At 54.3% G+C, this 20,140-nt stretch overlaps 1 protein-coding gene across 2 annotated transcripts in view; it reads right to left on the reverse strand.

The window, feature by feature from the left end:
• The window catches only part of Tbc1d22a (TBC1 domain family member 22A), a 334,236-nt gene that overhangs the window by 78,411 nt on the left and 235,685 nt on the right, over positions 1 to 20,140 (reverse strand). For both annotated transcript variants that reach the window (XM_026394283.2, XM_026394282.2), the window contains exon 11: positions 19,773 to 19,900. In XM_026394283.2, the coding sequence (XP_026250068.2) occupies positions 19,773 to 19,900 (128 nt within the window). The remainder of the gene's footprint in view (positions 1 to 19,772; positions 19,901 to 20,140) is intronic.

A 20,140-nucleotide genomic window follows, 5' to 3' on the forward strand; every position in this document is an offset into this window, starting at 1 on the left:
CTTTCCAGCAGGAGGAGTGGAGAGGCGATCACACCAAGAGAGCACCAGGCACCAGAGCATGTGTGCTCCACATGCTCTTCCAGAATCTTACCCGGTTCTGTCAGGAGGTGGAACCTGTGGCCCCCACTGTGGGTGGGCCTCTCTCCAAGTGGCTCAATTCACTGGAAGAGACACCAGCTGACCTCCACAGCCAGTACATTAGCAAAACCATGCATTGGCACCTTGTTCTCAGAATGCAGCCACCATGCTTTGAGGAAGCTCAACAGCCCCATGTGCCTAAACAGAGAGAAGCAGGCTGGTGACCTCAGCCCACTGTGCTCTCTCTGAGCACCATCAGTATGCCAGCCAGGTCTTATGTTCCTGATGATTCAGCGCAGACTACATAACTATAACCAGAATGACAGTGTTATTATAAGCCACTAAATACAGGGTGTTTTGTTTCACGGAAAATAACCTAATCCAGATAGGATGCGAGAGCTGCCTGACTGGGAGATCCTGGTGAGGTGAGTGGTGGCCAAGTGCAGCCACATCTAGCAGAGAAGGAAGACCGCCTCTAAGACACACTACACAGCCCCAGTCCTGCTGTCAATCACAATCCAGAAAACTATAATCTCAGATGCCATAATCCTGAATGCCAAACCACAAAAGATCAAAATCCCTGAAGTCCCAAATCCCCAAAATCATAATCCCCAAAGATCAAAATCCAAAATGTTGAAATTCTGAAATCTAAAAATCCTAAAATCTGCAATTCCCATGGGGAAGAAAGCCGGGAAAAGGTCTGGCCATGCAACCAGGCAGCAATGCAAACTTCAGACTATAAAGGCCTCATTTGCTGGGCTGAGGGGCAGCTCAATGGTAGGGCACTTTCTGGGCATGTGCAAGACCCTGGGTTTGCTCCCCACTACCAAAAAAATAAAAAATTAAAGCTATGATTTGTCTGTAGTGGCAGTCTTTCTAGCTGCTAAAATTCCATAATGGAATCTCATGAATTAGGGCTGCATCTGCCTTTCTATGAGAGCAAAGGTACTGATGAGCTGGAAAATACTTATTGCACAGTGGGATAAGAAGACAGGCATTTGGTCACCAGGGCGGTTTCTGCCAAATCCACAGTCTGGATGAGTGCATGCCAAATGGATTCCTGCACGCCCAGGACAACACAGAAGCGTGACACAGAAGAGAGGACAATGTAATCAGGAGCGCTCCCGCTGGTGCATACTGAGTCACAGAAGGCCTTCAAAGACAGCAGAGCCACGTAGAAAATGGATGTGAGCGCGCTCTTGGAGGACAGGCACACAGCTGTTCATGGTGACACAAGGACAGGTCAATCGGCCAGCTCCCAGGACCACCTCAGGGCACATGCCCACAATCTGCCCCTGTAATACACTTGCTCATGCGTCAAATTTTGTTTTTAGCTTCTTCTAGTTTTCTCTCTTTGTAATCCCCTCCCCCACTACTTTAAATTGGCAGGATTATTCTTTACAACCCACTTACTATCCATTGTTCTTCATCTATACATCATTTCCAATAAAATGCATAAATTGTGTGAAGATGCAGGAGAGTTCTGATTCATTTTATGCCTTTTTTTTTTGGCATTACTGGTAGGAGGGAGAACTTATGGTGAGGGGTGCTCAGTGGAGGGAGGGGGTCTCTGGATGTGCCCTTGAAGGGGAGACTGGGCCACAGCCCATCCTCTTCTCCTCTTGTACATGCCATCTGCCATGAGGTCAGCAGCTGCTTCTGCCACAAACTCCCACCACACTGTGCTGTCTCATCACAGGGTCAGAAATAACAGCCCAACCAGCCATGGGCTGCAACCTCCACAACAGCAAGCCAAATAAACCCTATCTCTTCTTTCTGAGTCACTTCCCTCCAGTGTCCCGTCATGGTGGAAGTGCCTACCAGCACATTGGCATCACAGTGGGGACTCTGGTCAGGACTAAGCCTGTGCACAAATGCTAGTGTCTTCTCAGTGAATGAAGAGATCCTTTCTGTACATCTGCATTTGTGAAAGCTGGGTTTCTCGAGATTGAGGCTCCCTGGGCAACAGCACCTGTCTCATCAAGAGCCTCAGGCTTCTGCTATGGTACTTCAGAAGACTGCAGTAATGAAGTCAGGTGTCCCCACCCGCCAACCTGTGATATGGGCTCACACATTTCACTTTGGGACCCATTTCTGTTCTCCCCCTGCCCTTCTTTTCTTTGCATGCTGGCGAAGCCAGGGTCTCACCAGTGCGAGGCAAGCCCTCTGCCAGCAAGCTACGATGATCCCTGTTTGTGCATGATTGAGTTCATCTGTTTAGAGCTTTGTACGCAAGTGACTGTACAGCTGAGTGTCTACGCTTGCAAAAAGATGTTGTCATTGCCTATTTTATTGTGTAAAGTGCCTGTGGAATCATGTTTTTATGTTTTTCAAATAACTCCCCCTTAAAAACAAAAATAAATGTCTTTTAAATTTTTAAATTATTTTTTCCAAAATTATATTTTTGGGATTTTAGACTTATAGACTTTTGGGATTTTGATCTTTCAGGGTCTCAACTTTGGGGATTACAGTGATAAGAACTGTGTCTTTTGGGATTATGGGCCAAACCCACCGGGTCTGGGCAGAAGGGTGAAGGGAGCCAGGTAGGAGGGGGCAGGGAGAAAGCACTGCAGTGCCTGGGGGTGGCGCACTTCAGGGAGCCTGGGGGAGGCAGGAGGTGGAGCAGTGCCTCTGTGCAGGTGGGAGGGAGAGGCAGGCTAAGGGCCAGCCCTAGCTGAGGTCTGGTGGCTGGGAGCTGTGAGTGCCTGGACTCCACCCCAGGGGTCCTGATCCAGCAGGCACTATTGACACCAGTGTCCCGCCCCAGTGGAACACAACAGGTGGAGGATGAGGCTGGGCCTGAAGGCTGAGGGCTCTGATGCCTTTTGGGGGCTGTCACAAGGGCCACACAGCAGGAGAGGCCTAGGGCCGGTGAAGGGCCTTGAGAAGGCCCTAGGAGATCTCAGTGGCCTATCCTCGCCCCTGCATAAGGGTGTTGAGGGACTGCCAGCCTTTCCCGCTCCTGTCTGTCTCACATGGTGATCTGTGTCTCCAGCAACAGGAAGCACTAAGGCACCTGAGGTGGGGCCACCATGAACTGTGCTGGGAACAAAACAGAAAGAAACATGGAGGTGGGCCAGAACAAAAGAAGGACCCACACACACGGGACCTGGTGGCTGCGGAAAGCTGTGACTCAGGTGCACGGCAGCAGGACACCCCCAGGGCAGTGGTCCGCAGGCCTGAGTGGGCGTCTCAATCCCCCAGAGACCTGAAGCACAGGAATGGGGCTACCCAGAGCTCTGATCAGCTGGCCAAAGGCGCGGGGGCGGGCCTTGTCACGCTGTCTGACCTCAAGGTTGAGAGGAAATGTCCAATGTTTCTGAGGAAAGGGCCTTAACAAGGCAGCGCCCTTAGTAGGAAAAGGCATCATGACCACGCAAATGCACAACAAGTCCCAAGACACTTAAGAAGTGACAGAGACAAAGAGAGTGCACCATGGGCTCAACCTGAACCAGACCCCAGGAAAGATCAACCACAGGCCACAGATGGATTTCATCTCTGTTGAAAGGCTCCACAGGGAGGTACCATCCTCCTGCCTCTGCTCAGGGCTCCTGCAAGAGGTACAGTGTGCAGAGCACCCTCTGAGTGCCCTGGGGCTGAGGGCAGTGGACAGGGCCCCCTAAAGGACTCCCAGGAACACACAGGCCATGGGCAAGGCGGCAGCAGAGTAGGAAAGAGGGAAGGGGAGGGAGCAGAGGGGAGGAGGAGGGAGCAGGAAGGAGGCCCTGCATACCTGAACATCTTGGGGAGCCAGGGCCCTCTACCCTCGGTCCCCATAAGGCAGCTTCTGAGTGCCACCCAGAGGGCAAGTCCCAGGTGGCAACGAGAAGACCAGAAGCCTGCCTTTTAGGGGCCCAGGTGGCCAGAATCCAGGGGCTGTCTAAACGATCATGAGTGACATTTTGGGGGATGCAAATATATTTTCAGTGGGAAAGACAAGGCCTCTGGCAGCAAAATATAAATGGCAACCTGCTTCTGCGCCTGTCAGTGGGATGGAGGGGCGCGATGCTGGCAAGGCAGAGGCAGGACACCTCCCAAGGCCTCCGGCAGGTGGGAGAACTGATTTCCTCCAGATCACCTGCCCCTTTCTGACAGCATTTGCCTGGTAGGTAGTTTGGCAATCTTTTTCTATGAAACCATCACCAACTTTTCCCCAAAAAAGGAAGTCAGAAGCCCTGAACAGTGGCAGCAGAAGCTGCGGTGGCCTGCAACACTGGTGGGAAATAAGAGAAGCTGGCTGCCAGCATCTTGGTGCTAATGGTAAGTGGAGCTGACAGCGCATACACATTCAGCGACCATCAAAGCATCCACTGCCACACTCCTATCCAAACGAGGCTCCGTCCAGAATCCCCAAGCTCCTCAGAGCCCACGTAGATGGGAGGACTGGGGCTTCCTGCCAGTCCCCTGGGGCTCAGGCAGCTCCTCGATGCTCCCAGAAGACTGGTGCACCCGGAGCAGACAGCCCTTCCTATAGCTCGTCATTAACGAAATGCACCAACAACACAGCGCCCATTGCATGGCTGAAATCACATACCACTAAGTCACAGAGGGTCCTCCAGACATGTCTTTAAAAATAATAAGCTCCCTCCTGGTGCCATAAAGTCCTGATACCAGAAGAACGTGCAGGCTTGGCAGCTAAGGCCCTTCAGACCAGAAGGCACAGGGGGCTCGGTCAGAGCTAGCAGAGAGTGGCCGCCTTCCATTCAAATTAGGACACCAGGAGAAAAGTCACCTTTGGTTCTTAGGCCTCGGGCAGCAAGGGTCTAGCCAATCTGTGATTGCTGACACACTCTTCAAAGCACATTGCCATCAAATCCCTCAATTACACAAGCATCTTGAGGTGACGGACCCAGATGTGCCAACATTGGAGGTGGAAACACTCAGAGCTCAGCATTCAGGAGAAAATCTGAAAAACGTTATATGCCATTTGAATGATTCCAACAGAGAGCAGATGCGAGGCGACGATTTCTCACTGCTGAAGCTGAGCGTGTGCCTGTGTGGTGCGAGGCTGGGGGGACTCCACCTGGGAAGGGCCTGCTTGCTTCACCTTCCATTTCCTACTGAGCCCTCCCCACCACCCCATGCACAGCAGCAAGAAAGTGCTAAGTGCCCCAGTCACACTCACACAAGTGCACAAAGGGTGCTTGTTCCCACCTGGAAAGGGCCCAGGGGCAGCCCTGTGGATGGCCACAATCCAAGTCCTGGTTCTGCCTTGCACCTGGGTGAGCACCTCTAGATGAAGAACCTCACCTGTCCTCCATCTCTTCCTCTGTAAGGGGGCTGCACACGGCTGTTACAGGGTGGTGGTGGAGAGAGAGTGTGGGAAGACAGGCCTGGCATCTGCACATGACCACCCTGCCTGAGACGCCAGGTCTTGCTCTGAGCAGCCCCGCCCAGGAGGCCCAGGGCCCAGCAAGCCCCATTTGCTCCACACACTGTCCGGTTTCCTCTGGTCTGTTAAAAATGTGCACTGTGGTCCCAGGCAGAGGGTCACATCCTCTGGATCCCTGGGCAGCACTCAGAGGAACAGTGCCAGCTGCTAAGGGGCTGGAGGGTCCTTCAGTCTCTGGTAACCGCAGGGCCAACAGGAAATGAGGCTCTCATTAGGAGCACCACTGTCCTCCTCGCTTTTGTACAGGGAAAGGGGCTCCACAAAAAGGTCTGGCCTGTAGAGGGTTCTCGGCAGGTGAGTGAAGGAGGTGGTCAGGAACCCCCTGTCAACTGCGTGTGCACCTCCTCACTCAGCTGGCCACGGCAGGACCAGCCCCTGCAGCCCAACACTGCTGAAGAGGTGGGTCCATGGTCTGAAGGAGAGAGGCAGGTGGGCTGCAGGAGACCCCAGGCCAGGGACCAGCACAAGGATGATGGGCTTCGGGGTTCAAGGAGACAGGAGGGAAACTACAGCGTGGGGCCAGACAGGAGCCAGGGCCTCATGGGCCCAAGGTAGGCTCTGGTCATCCTCAAGAGAAATGGAAGCACCTGAGGCCAGCCTCAGTGGATGCAGGGCTGGGTCTCTCCTCCAGGGCTGGCTAGCAACAAGAAGGCTGACAAAGAGGGAAGGCAGCAGGGGACCAAGAGCAATGGAACCGGCTTCTGAGAGAGGACCTGGTAACAGACGACACAGGCCGTGAGTGGAAGGCTCCTGCCTCACACCTGGGGATCAGGAACCTGTGGTCTCACTGGCTGGAGACAGCAGGTGTACTCTGAAGGCTGCCGCCCAGGGCCCCACCAACCAGATCAGCTACCAGATCAAACTTCAAAGCCAACTCGAACTTAAACATGTTCTCAGTCACTGACAAGCACCCAGCCAGGGAAGATGCTTTAACGGCAAGCAGTCCCAAGGGCACGCAGCAATGCTGAAGGAAGGTATCGGTCTACACAGCTGCCAGTGTAGACCATCTCCCCCCTCAGGCCCACCAGCCCCTTGAGTTCTCCCCAAGATGCTTCTCAGCTATAGACACCTGATCAGTCTCCTCAAATAGGCCAACAGCCAGAGCCACGCCTGTGTACACAGGAAGTACAGTGCAGCAGAGAGGCATGCCACGGGACGCAGTCCCTCAGGCCCCTTCCTCCTCACGTAGCCCAGGGGCAAGGAAGCAGTAAGGGGTCACCCATCTATTTCCAGGGCCTGAGCGCTCAGACCCAGCTATGGCTGAGTCCACGTTATATTGTCAGCAAGACAATACTGGGGGGTGGCCAACTTACTCTCTCAGCCCCTGCCCAGGCAGGACTTCTAAACAGCCTCTCCCAGGATCTGACATGGCCAGGCCATTCTGCCCCACCTCCTGGTAGCCCCAACCTGTCTTGTGCCTCTCTGGTGGCCCTTCAGCAAGAGTGGCGTCTCTGCCTCCCCATACTCCCTAGTTACACCTCAGCCCTCCATTACCCCAGATCTCCCATTACAGAGCTTTTCAAAATGTTGAAAAGATATACATCCCATCAGAGATATTTAATCAAAGTTCTCCTTCAGCCATGCCAGAGACTGAACCCAGAGCCTTGCGTGTGCCAGGCAAGCACTGTGCCAGTCAGCGACATCCACAGCCCCCTAGTCCTTCATATCATCATTGACACTGGTGTGTGCTGCTGCAGTCACACACAATTTCCTCCTGTCCAGCCATCCTCTGTCCCTCTATCTGGCCAGCAGTCATGCTGCCAGACACCCTGGTGCAATCACCCCTCCAAGTAGCAGCTCTGGGATGGCTGCCAGGACACTCCTGTGACCCCTCTGCCCCAAGCTCACAATGCAGATGAAGTTGCGGGGTCCCTGGCCATCAGCAGAGGGTGCACAGGGACAGCCCTGGCACCTGCCGCCACCTGTTGGGAATGTCCCTGCACAGAGCTTAGCTGCCTTCAAAGACCTGCTCACCATCTCCATGTCACAGGTGAGCAGGATGAGGCTAAGCTCGGGGTATCTGCTGACAGCCCCCCAGCTGCCCAGGCACAGTCAGGCAGTGGCCACACTGAGGTCTGAGCTGCAAGCCACTGCCATGCTTCAAGAAAGGTAAGGCTTGGACAGCAGAAAGACGTGGCCCCAACCTGAGAGCCCAGCAGCTACACGTGCACCCCAGGCCATGGCCAGCCTGAAGGATTCCTGCAGGAGGCGGCAGGGGAGGAGGGGCTCAGAGGAAACTGGAGGAGTCCCGGCCCTTGCCAGACACCTCCTGTGCGTGAGCAGCTGTCAGTCTGGTCCCTCGCAACAGTCCTCATCAGCAATCTCCCAGGCGCCTGCCGCTGGCCCTGCTACTTGACTTCAATCAGAGGCAAAGCGCCTTTCTTCTGTTATCACATCAGCAAGGGGGAAATGAATGCCCAGGATGCAACGGGCCTGCTGAGGAAGTCAAGCCATACCAACGGAATAGCAATGAGCAGCGGCTGGAAAGGCGCTCAGCCGCACCAGCAGACGAGAATGGTGAGGTGCTCACAGAGCAGGTGCTAAGAGGCAGATCTGTGAAGTATAAATAATGTAGCCAAGGACGTACCATGCAGAGCGGCAGACTGGCCGGGGGCTGTGCCAACAATGGCGAGGAGCATCCTGTGCAGTTGGGGGTGCAGCAGGAGGAAGAAGACAAGCCCACAGTGGCTCCAGGCCACGTCAGCTCTGCTGGCGTGGCAGCCCACCTGGCCCAACACTACCGGCAAGACTGCAGCCAGCCACACGTTTCCCCAGCTCCTCCTTTCCGAACATGGTGCCCTTCTCTTGCTGCAGCACAGCCTCCCGGACCCGTGGGTGTCTGCTCCTCTCCTCTCAGCCCAGTTGCTGCAGGTCCTGGGAATCAGCTGCTCTCCAGGAGTTCTGTGGAGCTGCAGCTGCTTGTAACCTCGGTGCTCACTCAAGTCCTAGAACTTCCAGCCAGGTGCCCAGGACAAGTCATCACCTCTCTGGCTCACGCTGCACGGGGTCTGGTGTCCCCCAGCTGAGGAGCAGGTGTCTCAACTGGATGAGCATTTGGGCAGAGGAAAGTGCAAGCGGCCACTAGAGAAGGGCATGAACCTGTGACCACCACAGGGTGCACAGCTGTCCTGCAGAAGTTTGTTACAAACACTGTCTACCTGTATGTCACTGGGCAACTCACCTCCCTCCTCTGGGTGGCCCTTGGGGTCCTCCCTATACACAGTAGACCTAAGTGGACCCACTTGCTAGGCTTGTCTCATTCTAAATAGGTCAAGTAAATCCTACCCACTTCCCACACCTCATCATGAGGGTCCTCAGGTCCTCGTGGGCAACTCCAGGATCACCCACTCTGCCTGCTCCTCCCAAAGGACCAAGAGGAGCTTCCTGCAGTGTACCGGGGGCAGCAGATGTCACAGGCCAAGAACACCCTAATCAAGAGGGAACGCGGGTTGCCGGCCTGACCTCTGCACCACTGAGTCACTCAGTATTTCCTGAGGGACTTGGGTATTGCAGTGAATGCAGACTGCTCTAAGCCAACGTTCAGAGCAACAAGAGACCACGATCCACACGCCCTAAGGGCAGCTGGCACATCTGCCACCAGAGCCCCACGAGCATGCTCCCAGCACACCAGAGGGCCTGCTGCGTCGGCCCTGTCCAAGGGGACAGGAGCATGTTGGATACATTCCCCCAGGAAACGGGGCTTCTTCTTCTCTCATCTCTTCTGCAACGTGCTCTAGTGGTTCAATAAACGAACACAAGGCCTCAAAAAGCGAGCAGGAGGGATGGCCTGTTGGCAGCTCAGCACAGCAGGCAGGCGGTTTGAACCCACAGGGTTCACAGGGCCCACTCCTCGACAATGGGTCCAGAGGCTTTCCCAGGAGACGCAGGGTAATGCTAGGAAGTTTCAATGCTCAAACAGTGACAGGAAGCTGATGGCTGGCCCAGGCACTGTGATAATGTCACAGAGCCTGGTCACAGTCAGGAAGAAGAGCTGAGCACTCAAGGCAGCGCAGTGTATGTGGCACAGGGGAGCCAGGCAGAGCACTGGTCGCCTCCTCCTGGTCATTAACAAAAGGTCACAGGAAATTGGACTAGAAACCTTGAGAACTCCCTGTGCTGGGGACATATGAGGCCAAGGTCCTGGAAGCAACTCTTAGGTTAACTTTTACTTCTTGATTTTCTTCCAGAGCATATAAAGAAGGAGAGAATTACCAGCCTACACTACACCGCAGGAGGGCCTATAAACCAAGGACCTAATGCTGCGCCCTGCAGCCCTGCATCGGGCCGTGATGCCCATCAGAGCAGAGAAGGAGCTTGCCCACCCCTGTGGAGGGTTCCCATTGCCAACTCTGCTCCCAGTAACAGTGACCCCCACAAAATCCTGGCACCGGGAGACAGCAGGCTCTCTCCCCCAACGTGCCCTGCACATGGTGTCTGTCTTCAGGTTGAGCTTTAAGTCACCATGAGAGGAGAAGCAGATGCCATAGGAGCTGAGGAGGGTGGCAGGAGAGGCCAAGTCCCTGGAGCACATTAGTCCTGTGCTCCATTAGTCTGTCCGCCCCCTCTTCGAGGCTGGCAGTTGCCCTTAGGAAGGACTTGGATGCCAGGATCAGTCTGGCATTTGCCGTTTTCTCCTTGTCCTTTGCCAGGTAAGGAGACTAGGTAACCATGACACTGGCTGAGATGAGTAAGCACCATATCTGCAGGGGACAAAGTGACTGGAGATGCTGGGACCAGCTCCCCCTTTCTGCCCCAGGGAGACACAGTGCTCCACTTCTGACCTATCACGGCTGCTAGCCCCCACAGGCTACATCTGCACAGTGGCTAAAGCCGGCAGAGACCCAATGCCACCCGCCTTTCCCAATGTCACATGAAACAACTCGGCTTAGCTGACCTCAGAAGTGCTCTGGATGGTGTGAGGTCACATAGGCCCTGAAGCCACCTTATACATGAGAAGGGTCCAAATGCCCCTTGTTGGCAACAAAGCCCACTGGGCCTCCTTCTCTGGCCGCATTAGGGAGCCAGCCATGGAGGAATCACAGGACAGTCCGGGAGCAGGACTGGGGTGCTGAGGGCAGGTGGGAGGCGGCCACGCCTCAGCTGGACCCTGTGTGGATTTAGCCCATTACAGTTTCGTCCTCCAGGTGAAAGTCATCTCCTTTCATTTAAGATCGGGTGGAGATGCCTTCCTATTGCTCCTGGCCAACTTTCCAAGAGAAAGCCAAAGCCAGTGCCAAACAGTGGGGAGCAGGTGACCCTGGCACAACCTGGGTACAGCCCTGACCAACAGCCAGGCAAGCTGGAGAAATCCTCCCAGGGGGGGCAAAGTAGGGTCAGAGGAGAGCAGCCAAGGGCAGCATCGCCCAGCAAAGACAAGGAACAGAGGCAGAGAGCGCAGCCCCAGGGTACCATGAGGCCTGGGGGGTAAGAGTGTGCCCACTGGCATGCCAGCCTGAAGAGCCACAGCCTCGGAGGACCCTGCATCCACAGGAGGGACTGCCAACTCCCTTGCCCTGTTCGCTCTCGAAGCCCTGTGAGAGCTGCCGGCCCCTCCTCTGATCACCAGCAGTGGCTCCTCCGATGTCCTGTCTGGCCCAGAGCATCCCCGCATCCATCCCAGCACCAAGTCCATGCTGAGCAGGGGGCTCTAGAAGGCAAGCAGTCCACGTCCCCGTTGGCCCCTGGCACGCCGCCCCATGCTGGTGACCAGGACTCTTCAGGACTAGGAATTAAACGCTGGCACAAAGGCAGACTTCAACAACTTTCCTAACCATGCTGGACTCTTATTAAACACACAACCTTAGCATTCTCTGTATGTCCACTTCTAATCCTGTTGGAAATCTTTCCAAGCCATGCGTTTTTAGGGAGTGGGTAGAAGAGCTTCCTGCAGGAAGGGAAATGCCCTCCCCTCCTCTGCCCTACACTGAGGTGGCGCTGAGGTCAGGAGAAACACACGACCTCCTGTGCTGGGAGCCAGCCCTCCTCCGGGAGGGCTCCAGTCAACAGCCCTGGTTTTATTTAACCTTTGTCGAAAGGTCCAAAGAAGTCAGACAAGTTGCCTAAGATCGTACTGAAGATAAAATATTCACCAATACATCATCTTAAAGCCTAGAAAAATGGAACATAGCTAGCAAACTCCATGTGACCCTGGCGGGGCCACCAGCCTCCATGCCTCCTGTTCCTGCGGACCAAGCCCCCGGGACAGCCAGCAGAGCAGCTGTTCCATAGCCCTGTGGAGCTCAGGTCCTGAGATCCTCAAAACAGGAGGCAGCGGCTGCTGCTCAAGCTGGAACTAGGGCTCGGGCAAGGCACTGGCTTTAGGGGCTGTGTCCAAGGAAGCCGCGGGCACTGGTGTGTGGATACCCGCCATATCTGCCCTTTCTGTCCCACGCCCAGGGGACTTTCAGGAATTCTTCTCAGTGGTGGTGCCAGAGGTTGAACCAGGGGTGCCTGACCACAGAGCCATCCAAGCCCTTTTTATTTTTCATTTTGAGATAGGGTCTCACTAAGTTGCCCAGGCTGGGCTTGGACTTGTGGTCCTCCTGCCTCAGCCTCCCAAGCTGCTAGGATCACAAACATGTGCCACTGCAACCAGCTAAAAATAACTTATCCTCCCTTAGAAAATGCCGTCATCACGACACCCAACTCCAGAATTGTCTGAGAGTTCTTGTCCCCTTTAAGCAAGTATTCACCCGAGGAAACCACCATCAATCGACTACAAGGTGCCACTCAGCACCTTGGAATGCAGCTACCGGGAAGAACCGGATGTCTGGGAAGTCAGGGAGACACCTGCCCCCTGGCCAGCCTGACCCCATCCAGGGAAGTCCAAGGTAGCCAGATCTTCCAGGTGACTGAGAACCTAGAGGAGGCTGCCACTCACCCATCACCCTTCCCACTCAAGGAACTACTCTGTCTGGTCCACTACGAGGCAGTTGCAGTTTCTAATCACTCTTCAAATAACTTCTAGAAATAAAGGTTTTGTCTGTTACAAATTTAAAATCAGAGCATGTTACAGTTTGGATCTGGGTAGTCCCCCACAGGCCCAGGGGTTAAGGTCTGGTCCCAGCGTGGCACTGCTGTGGGCAGCAGAGCTTAGTGGGAAGTCTTCATGGGTGCGGGGGCACCACTCTCCAAGGGACACTGGGGACCCCAGCCCCATCCTCTTCTCTTTAACTTCCTGGCTCTGAGGTGCAGAGCTTGGTTGGCTCCATCACGTCCTCTCACATGACATGCTGACTCACCACAGGGCTAACAGCAGCAGGGCCAATGGCCGGGGGCTGAGACCTCCAAAACAAGCCAAAACAAACCTTCCTCTTTATAAGCCGAGTACCTCAGCAACTTGTCAAGCAATGCAAACCCAACCAACACAGAAACCAAAGTGTAGTGCAAGTCACTATTCTTGTTTCAAAGACAGCTCAAAGGCTCCTCTGCAAAGAGATCCAGAGGTGGCCCCACATCAGGACGATGGGAGTTAAGAGGGCACAGCCTCCACCCGCACAGTCTTTCTTCAATAGGACATACAGGGACCAGACCTCTGGGCCCTCACACACTTGCCCAAAGGTGCTGGGGTGAGCTAGAGCTGCAGAGGGAAGAAAACGCCTCCTCTGTAGTTCCCAAGCCCAGAAGGAGCTCTGGTAAAACCCAACGCGATGGGAGGATGAGGAAAGGCGGGCTCACAGTCCTACCCACGCTCCAGATGCTTTTACACACCTCTCTAAACCCCAGGCACCGACTCACTGCCACTCCAAGTGCGGGTGCACCCTCTCCCGGCTCCTCCCTGCAAACTTATCAGCAGTGAGTCAAGTCCTGCTGCATACTCTCATTTCTAAATCCCAGCCTCTGACAGTGATGTATGCCTGCTTCCCGCAGGAGGGCAGGCATGAAGAGCTCACGCCCTCAAATCCTAATGGGCTTATGAAAAAGTATGTTGTAAGAAGACCTGCTTCTCTGGGTTTATTAGATTAACCCAATCCATCAGTTCCCATGCAATCAGCACTGTGCTGCCGGGAAGGCCCAGAAGAGCCCGACAGCTGTCACCTAGGCATAGCAGGCATAGAGTCCAGCAGGTACTGGGCTCAAAGCCTATCTCCTGCTCTGACACCCAAATGACCCAACATAGCCACACCCAGGCCTGCCTCACAAGGACAGGCTGTGCCCATTTGCTTCTAGGCACCTGGGTATGCACTTCTCACCTGCTGCAAACCACCCTGCAGTCACTTCCTGGGTGGGCTCTGTGCCCAGCACGTGCTGACCTCTGGAGCATACCCCTGGCCCACCCTTCCACTACACCTCGTCCTGCTCAGCTGCCACCCAGCTACCATGCCTCCCCAGCACCCCAGGCAGGGTCCTCCTATGCCCTAGTGCCACCTGTCACCAGCAGCACACAGGGCTACAGCTATGTCCCCATTCACTCTGTTTTAGTCAGCTTTTTTAAAACTGTGACCAAAAGACCTGACAAGAACAAATATTTGGTGCTCATGATTTCCGAGATCTCAAGTCTATAGACAGCCAACTCCACAGATCTGGGCCCAGGTGAGGCAGCATGTCATGCTGGAAGGGTGGGGAGGGGGATAGCAGGTCAGGACATGGCAACAAGGAAGCAGAGGTCGCTCCACTCACCAGGGACACATATAAACACCAAAGCCACCAGGCGCAGTGGAGCACACCTGTAATCCCAGCAGCTCTGGAGGCTGAGACAGGAGGACTGTAAGTTCAAAGCAAGACTCAGCAACGGTGAGGTGCAAAGCAACTCAGTGAGACCCTATCTCTAAATAAAATGCAAAATAGGGCTGGGGATGTGGCTCAGTGGTTGAGTGCCCCTGAGTTCAACCCCCGCCCCAAAAAAAGACACCAAAGCCACACCCCCAGTGACCCGTCTCCTCCAGCCACACCCTACTGCCTACAGTTACCTCCCAGTTAATCCATATCCGTGTATTAACCACTAATTAGGCAATACCTCTCAAATCTAATCATCTCACCCCTGGAGTTTCCTTGAATTGTCTCACACATGAGTTTTGGGGAGGACACCTCACATCTAAACCAGGACATCCTCCCAGGAGAGAGCAGGATACTTCCTGAGGCACAGTCAGGGGGTCCGGGACCCTCAGTCTCCCACAGAGCAGAAGGATGGCTGCTGGTGACAGTGGGGAGCGGATGTCATCAGCAGGTGTGCCTCTTCTAAGCTCCATAAAGGGTTATCAGAACTGACCTGCATTTCCCATTACAATGTAAATGGAATTTCATGGCCTGATACTGACAGGATGGGCCCATGTCGAAAAGAAGGTGCCCACTCACCACCTCGACCTCTGCCAAAAGAAGTGTTCATTTAAAAGTATTAATGGAGCCTACACTGTGCTCACAGGGTGCTGAGGACTGAGAGCAGTGCCCCAGCTCAGGGACCTGTCCAACCGAACCTCACAGCCCACATCTCATAGCCCAACGGCACCCACGCTTCCACTTCCTGCCTCAACTATGACCCAGAAGAAGCCACAACCAGGCCCAAATGCCCTTGGGATGCACCCACAGGTGAGAAGCTTCAGCAGGGATTCACCTCAAGGCTGGAGCTGGGGAAGCTCCATCTCACAGCTCACTCACATGTCTGAGAGTGGCCTCAGGCCCTCAATGGCTGGTGGGTGGGAAGACCACTCCTCACCTTATGGGCCTCTCCCTGGAGCAGCTCACAAAAGAGTTAGGAGAAGAGGGAGCGGGGAGGAGTCATCCATCAGGTCCAGCCCACACCACGGAGAGGGGCTGGCTGCTCCAGAAGCTTCCCAACACACCTAGGACTCATCTCCAGTCCTGCACACATCCTCTGAGGCCATCTTCAAGATACGAGGAGCTCATGGAATCTGGCCCACATCAGAGTGTCAGATGGACCAGGCTGCGGCAGAGCCCCATCCAGTCATGCTGCCCACCCCGGGGCTACTGTTTCTTCATGACTGCTCTAACCTTGCTCTTGATGTGGACTCAGGTCCACTCTCATGCAGGTTTCCTTGGTTTTCCCCTCACGTTGTTTTTCTGTCCCAGAACACCTTCCAGGGTCTCACATGACCGGCAATCATCATTTCTCCTTGGGCTCCTTTGGCCTGTGACAATTCCTCAAACTGCCCTTGGATGAACCTGATAGTTTTGAGGACTGCTGGTCAGCTATGTTCTAGAATATAACTCCCGGGGAGTTGTCCAGTGATTCCCTCTGGGCTGGTCTAGGGCTTTGGGGAGGAGAGGTCTCAGGGAGCAGAGTCCTTCTCCTTGGTCCCTGGCTGTGCATCTGAAGGCATCTCCACTGCCGCATTCCTTTCCCCTATCTGTACTGAGCTCTCTGGGCAAGGTCACTCTGCACAGCACAAATCAAGAGGGGAAGTATCTACCTCCGCACCTATCTTCTCCCAGTTTATCAGTTTATTCAACCAGGGGTCACTTTCACTGTGGATTCGTGGGTACTTTGTTATTATAGTTTATACTTGGGGTGACAGTGCAATTCTACTTTATTTACTTTGTTACGATTCTTTTGCTCTGCCACTGGACCCCTGGATGCCCGTTCACAGTGGATGGCTGAGCAGTTCTGTGCTCCCTGGCCCTACAAGGTGTTCCAGGCTGCTCCCCAGGGACCGGTCACTTCTCCAGGGAGCCTGGGTTCTTTTGCTGGGGAACAGTATCAAAAGCCTATATCTGGGTGATGTGTGAGACAGTGCAAGGTAATTTATAGGTGAAATGACTGGGTTATGAGAGCCTTAACCTAATCAGTGCATTAACTCCCTGATGATTAACTGTTAGGTGATTGTAGACAGGTGGGGAGTGGCTGGAGGAAGGGGGTTCCCGAGGGTGTGTCTTTGGGGCTCATATTTTGCCCTTGTTGATCCGAGTTCTCTCTCTGCTTCCGGGTGGCCCTGTACTGGCCTTTCCTCCTCTGCACCCTTCTGCCAGGATATTCTGCCCCAACTCTGGCACAGAACAATGGAGTCGGCTGTCTGTGGATGGAGACCTCTGAAATATGGGCCCCAAGTTAACTTTTCCTTCTCTGTGTGTCCTTGTCAGGTCTTTTGGTCACAACAGTGAAACAGCTGATTAAAACACTAGGAAAGGGTGTGTTCACTGCTACTTAGGTTTGGTGGCTTCTAGACCCTCAGCTGGCAGAGCAAGGAACAAAGGGGAACACTGAGCCCTGCATGCCTGTTGGTGTCCACGGCCACTCCCTCATGTGACGGCCTGTACCTGTGGGGAGGGAACATGAGCTCACATGACACTGAGCTCTGATCACACATGTGCATGGCCCTGACACATGAATTCCTATAGGACAGGCCAACATGATGATCCTTGACACCTGCTGCTCCCTCTGCCCAGGGTTTCCACTCCCTAGATATCTACCCGGCTCCCTCCCTCCCATTGGAACATGCACCAGGAGGCTGCCCAGCTCCCCAACCCAGTGTATTCTGTGAGTATTCTGTGAGGATAGACTTCTCTGTCTTGTTCCTGTGCCCCAGGCCCAGCTCAGTGCAGGCACACAGGACACACTCAATGCCTATTTCTGGTACAGGTTTATGTAGAGGGAGGAATGAGGCTGGGGGCCACCACCCAAGACAGGCATCACACAAGCTGTTCATTTCTCGCTGGAGCTGTTCAGGGCCTATCCTCCTGGCCAGGGCTTATTAGCCCACCTCTCAGCAGTTAAGGAGGCTCCTCTCTCTCTGTTCCCCTAGTCCTGACCTTTAAAATAACAAGTTTATTTCGGAATTAACTAGAGACAAAAAGAACACATGCCAGTCAATATGCTGCTCCTCTGCAGACAGCAGTGCAGACCAGCTGCTGCGCTGTTGGAGTCACACCATCAGGGACAGTAACAGACACCATTACCCCCTGCAGGGTACCTCCTTTCATGGCTGCTCTCTGGGACAAAAGAGTGAGGGCCACATGCTGGGGTAGTCCCATGTAGAAGGTTTCTCAGCTCTGATGCTAAGGAGTCGCCCTCTATGCACACTGACCCCAGGAAACAGGAGCTCTCAAAGAAGGCAGTTCCACTCCACCGGCACCCAGAATGTCACCATGTCAGCCAGCTCAAGGCCGTCCTCCCTCTGTCTTCCCGCCGGACAAGGCCATCCCACACAGTGGACACAAGCAAGCACCCCAAGCCAACCCTAGGAACTGGGACCACAGAGAGGGCAGAAGAGAACTGAGCTGAGAGTGTCTGTGGGAAGCATGCCCAAGGCCTCCTGGGAGGCCTGCTGGCCAGCAGGGTTGCCAGCAGCAGGACCTGTGCTCAGGGTCCCCAGAACAAGTGCAGCTTAGTCCACAAGTACCCAGCACAACAGGCCCCACGTGGCTCAATGTGAAGCTCTGTTCCATCAGGCTCTGCAGCCCATACCTCCCCGTGTTCACTCCCTTTAAAACAAGCCCCCTTACCTGCCCACGGGCATGTGCCCACTGCCTTAGAAAACACCCTCTGGGGCAGGGAGCCGGCATCATGTAAACCAGGAAAACAAGAGCGCCTGGCTGAGCTGGTGGGAAAGAAGAGTTCACCCCACAACGCAGTCCAACCAGGGGAAGGAGAGGAAGGAACAATCTAAGGTCCCCTTCCCTGTGGAGGGCATGGCTGGAGGGGCCTCCGGGCGAAGCTGCATCTGGCCTTTATGCAGCACCCCAGGGCTCTCAGGGACTGGGGCTCTTGGGGAGCTGGGATCCTGGCCTACCCACGGCCACCACACAAATGCAGAGCCCCAGGGGAGCGGGGCCTTCTCCGCTTATGTCCCCCTGGTGTCTTTCCATGCTTGTGATGACACTCCCCATTCATGTCAGACCACTTCTAGTCGGGGTCCTGGGACAGGGTGGGGACTCAACAATAACCGTTCTTTGATACGTGTCCCGAGAGAATTTTAAGCTACCTCGTCAGGGGTTAAAGAGTTACTGAAAGCCATCATGGCCAGCCAACAAACACCCCAGCTTAGGGTAGAGTCATCACTCAGCTGGTCTCCCATGATTACGACGTATCGTCATTGCCAAAAGATGCTATACAATTTCATGGTTACTTGGTCCTGTAAAATAGAAATACCCCCAATTTTTAAGAGATGAAAAGGTTTACGACCAGATACTATCAGTTCATGAGTCCATGGGACAAATGAGTCAATTCATGACAAAATTTAATTTGAGGAAAATTAACTCAACGAAGAGGCCATAATCGTGCTCAAAGTTTTAATACCTACTAGGTGTCTCAGGGAAGCAGCAGAGGATGTGGGCGAGCTGATCCAGCTCCTGGTTCTTCAAGATACAACTGAGTCACTATCATTTGTTGGTGATGGGGATGGCATTATAAGGAACTCTGCTTAAAGAGGGACCTGGGCTTGAATCACCCAACCAACCAAGAAATGCAGAGCCTTTGCAATTCACAAGAAGTAAGGTTGTGTTTCCTGGAACCCTAAATGGCCGACAACAGCCCTAGACTGATAGCTGCTTTGGCTCAACAGCCCCAGGTAAGGTAGGAGGCACCCACTAGGGTTACTCATCAGAAATTCTGGCACTGCAAATGCCTAGACAAGCAAAGCTACCCTGCAGAAATACTCTCTGCCACACACATCCATGTGCCAGGTTTCATTTCTGGATTCCAACCCATTTCTACTGCCTCATAAACACCTGTTCTCTGAGGCCCCTCTCCCAGACACCCCAACACCCACCCCCAGATGCCCCTGTGCACAGCCAGGCACACAACCCATGAAGGGTAAGTTCACAGCACAAACGCCTGCCTCCTCAAGCTGAGCACGCACACCAGCAGCAGGCTGGTTCCCAGCTCCCAGCTCAACATGATGGCGCCTACAGTCTGCACCAATGGTGAGCAATGGCACCCAACCCTGCAGCAGGTACAGCTTCAGCAGACAAGGCGAGCAAGCTTAAAGGTGTGAGAACAAGCAACACACACAAGGGAGAGGAGACCCATCCTAGAGAGCACAATCCTCTAGAAAAACAATTTTCACCAAAGCAGGTAAAGAGCAGAAAAGGTCATACTGTACCAATCTGCCTAGGACTTTCTGGGTCTCCATCATATGTCACTGAGAACACACAGTGCACATCCTGGGTGAGAGCAGGACTCTGTGCTCCCAGGACTCAGCTCAAGGTGACTTGCTGGTGAGTATTGGGGTCACTGTCACCACGTGGTCAAAGTAAAACCCAGTGACAAGTGGCTCAATGTGAAGTCCTTTTCCCTGTTCTACAGCTGGTCAAATAGCAGAAACACCAACAATCACCTCCTTCAAGACTCTTTCAGTTGAGAGGACCCTTAAAGTCAAATGCAGGGCTCATGTGGGCGGGGAGGGCTCACCTGGTACGTGTCCCACAAGCGCACAGTGCAGCGGAGGGGCACCTCCCGCATCAGCAGGTTGTTCATCCAGCGGAAGGCGAACTGCAGGTACCGCACCTCGTGCTGGTCCAGGTGCCGGTGCACTTGCTCTGCACAAAACAAACACAGGCCCCGAGGCTGTCAGGGGAGCCCTCTGCAGGCCACAACAGCTGCCATCTGACCCCCAAGGCCCTGTCCCTGAACCCCATTCTGTCAACCAGACATCCCCAGCAACAGATCACACTGCACAAGCCTTCCCAGCCCACCGTTCTTGGGGGGATGGATGATGGGGGGGTGGTAGTGACAGGGATGGTGAAGAGACCTGTGACCTGGGCAGACCTGAGTCCAGC

The sequence above is a fragment of the Urocitellus parryii genome, chromosome 5, assembly GCF_045843805.1.
Source record: "Urocitellus parryii isolate mUroPar1 chromosome 5, mUroPar1.hap1, whole genome shotgun sequence".
Lineage (NCBI taxonomy): Eukaryota > Metazoa > Chordata > Mammalia > Rodentia > Sciuridae > Urocitellus > Urocitellus parryii.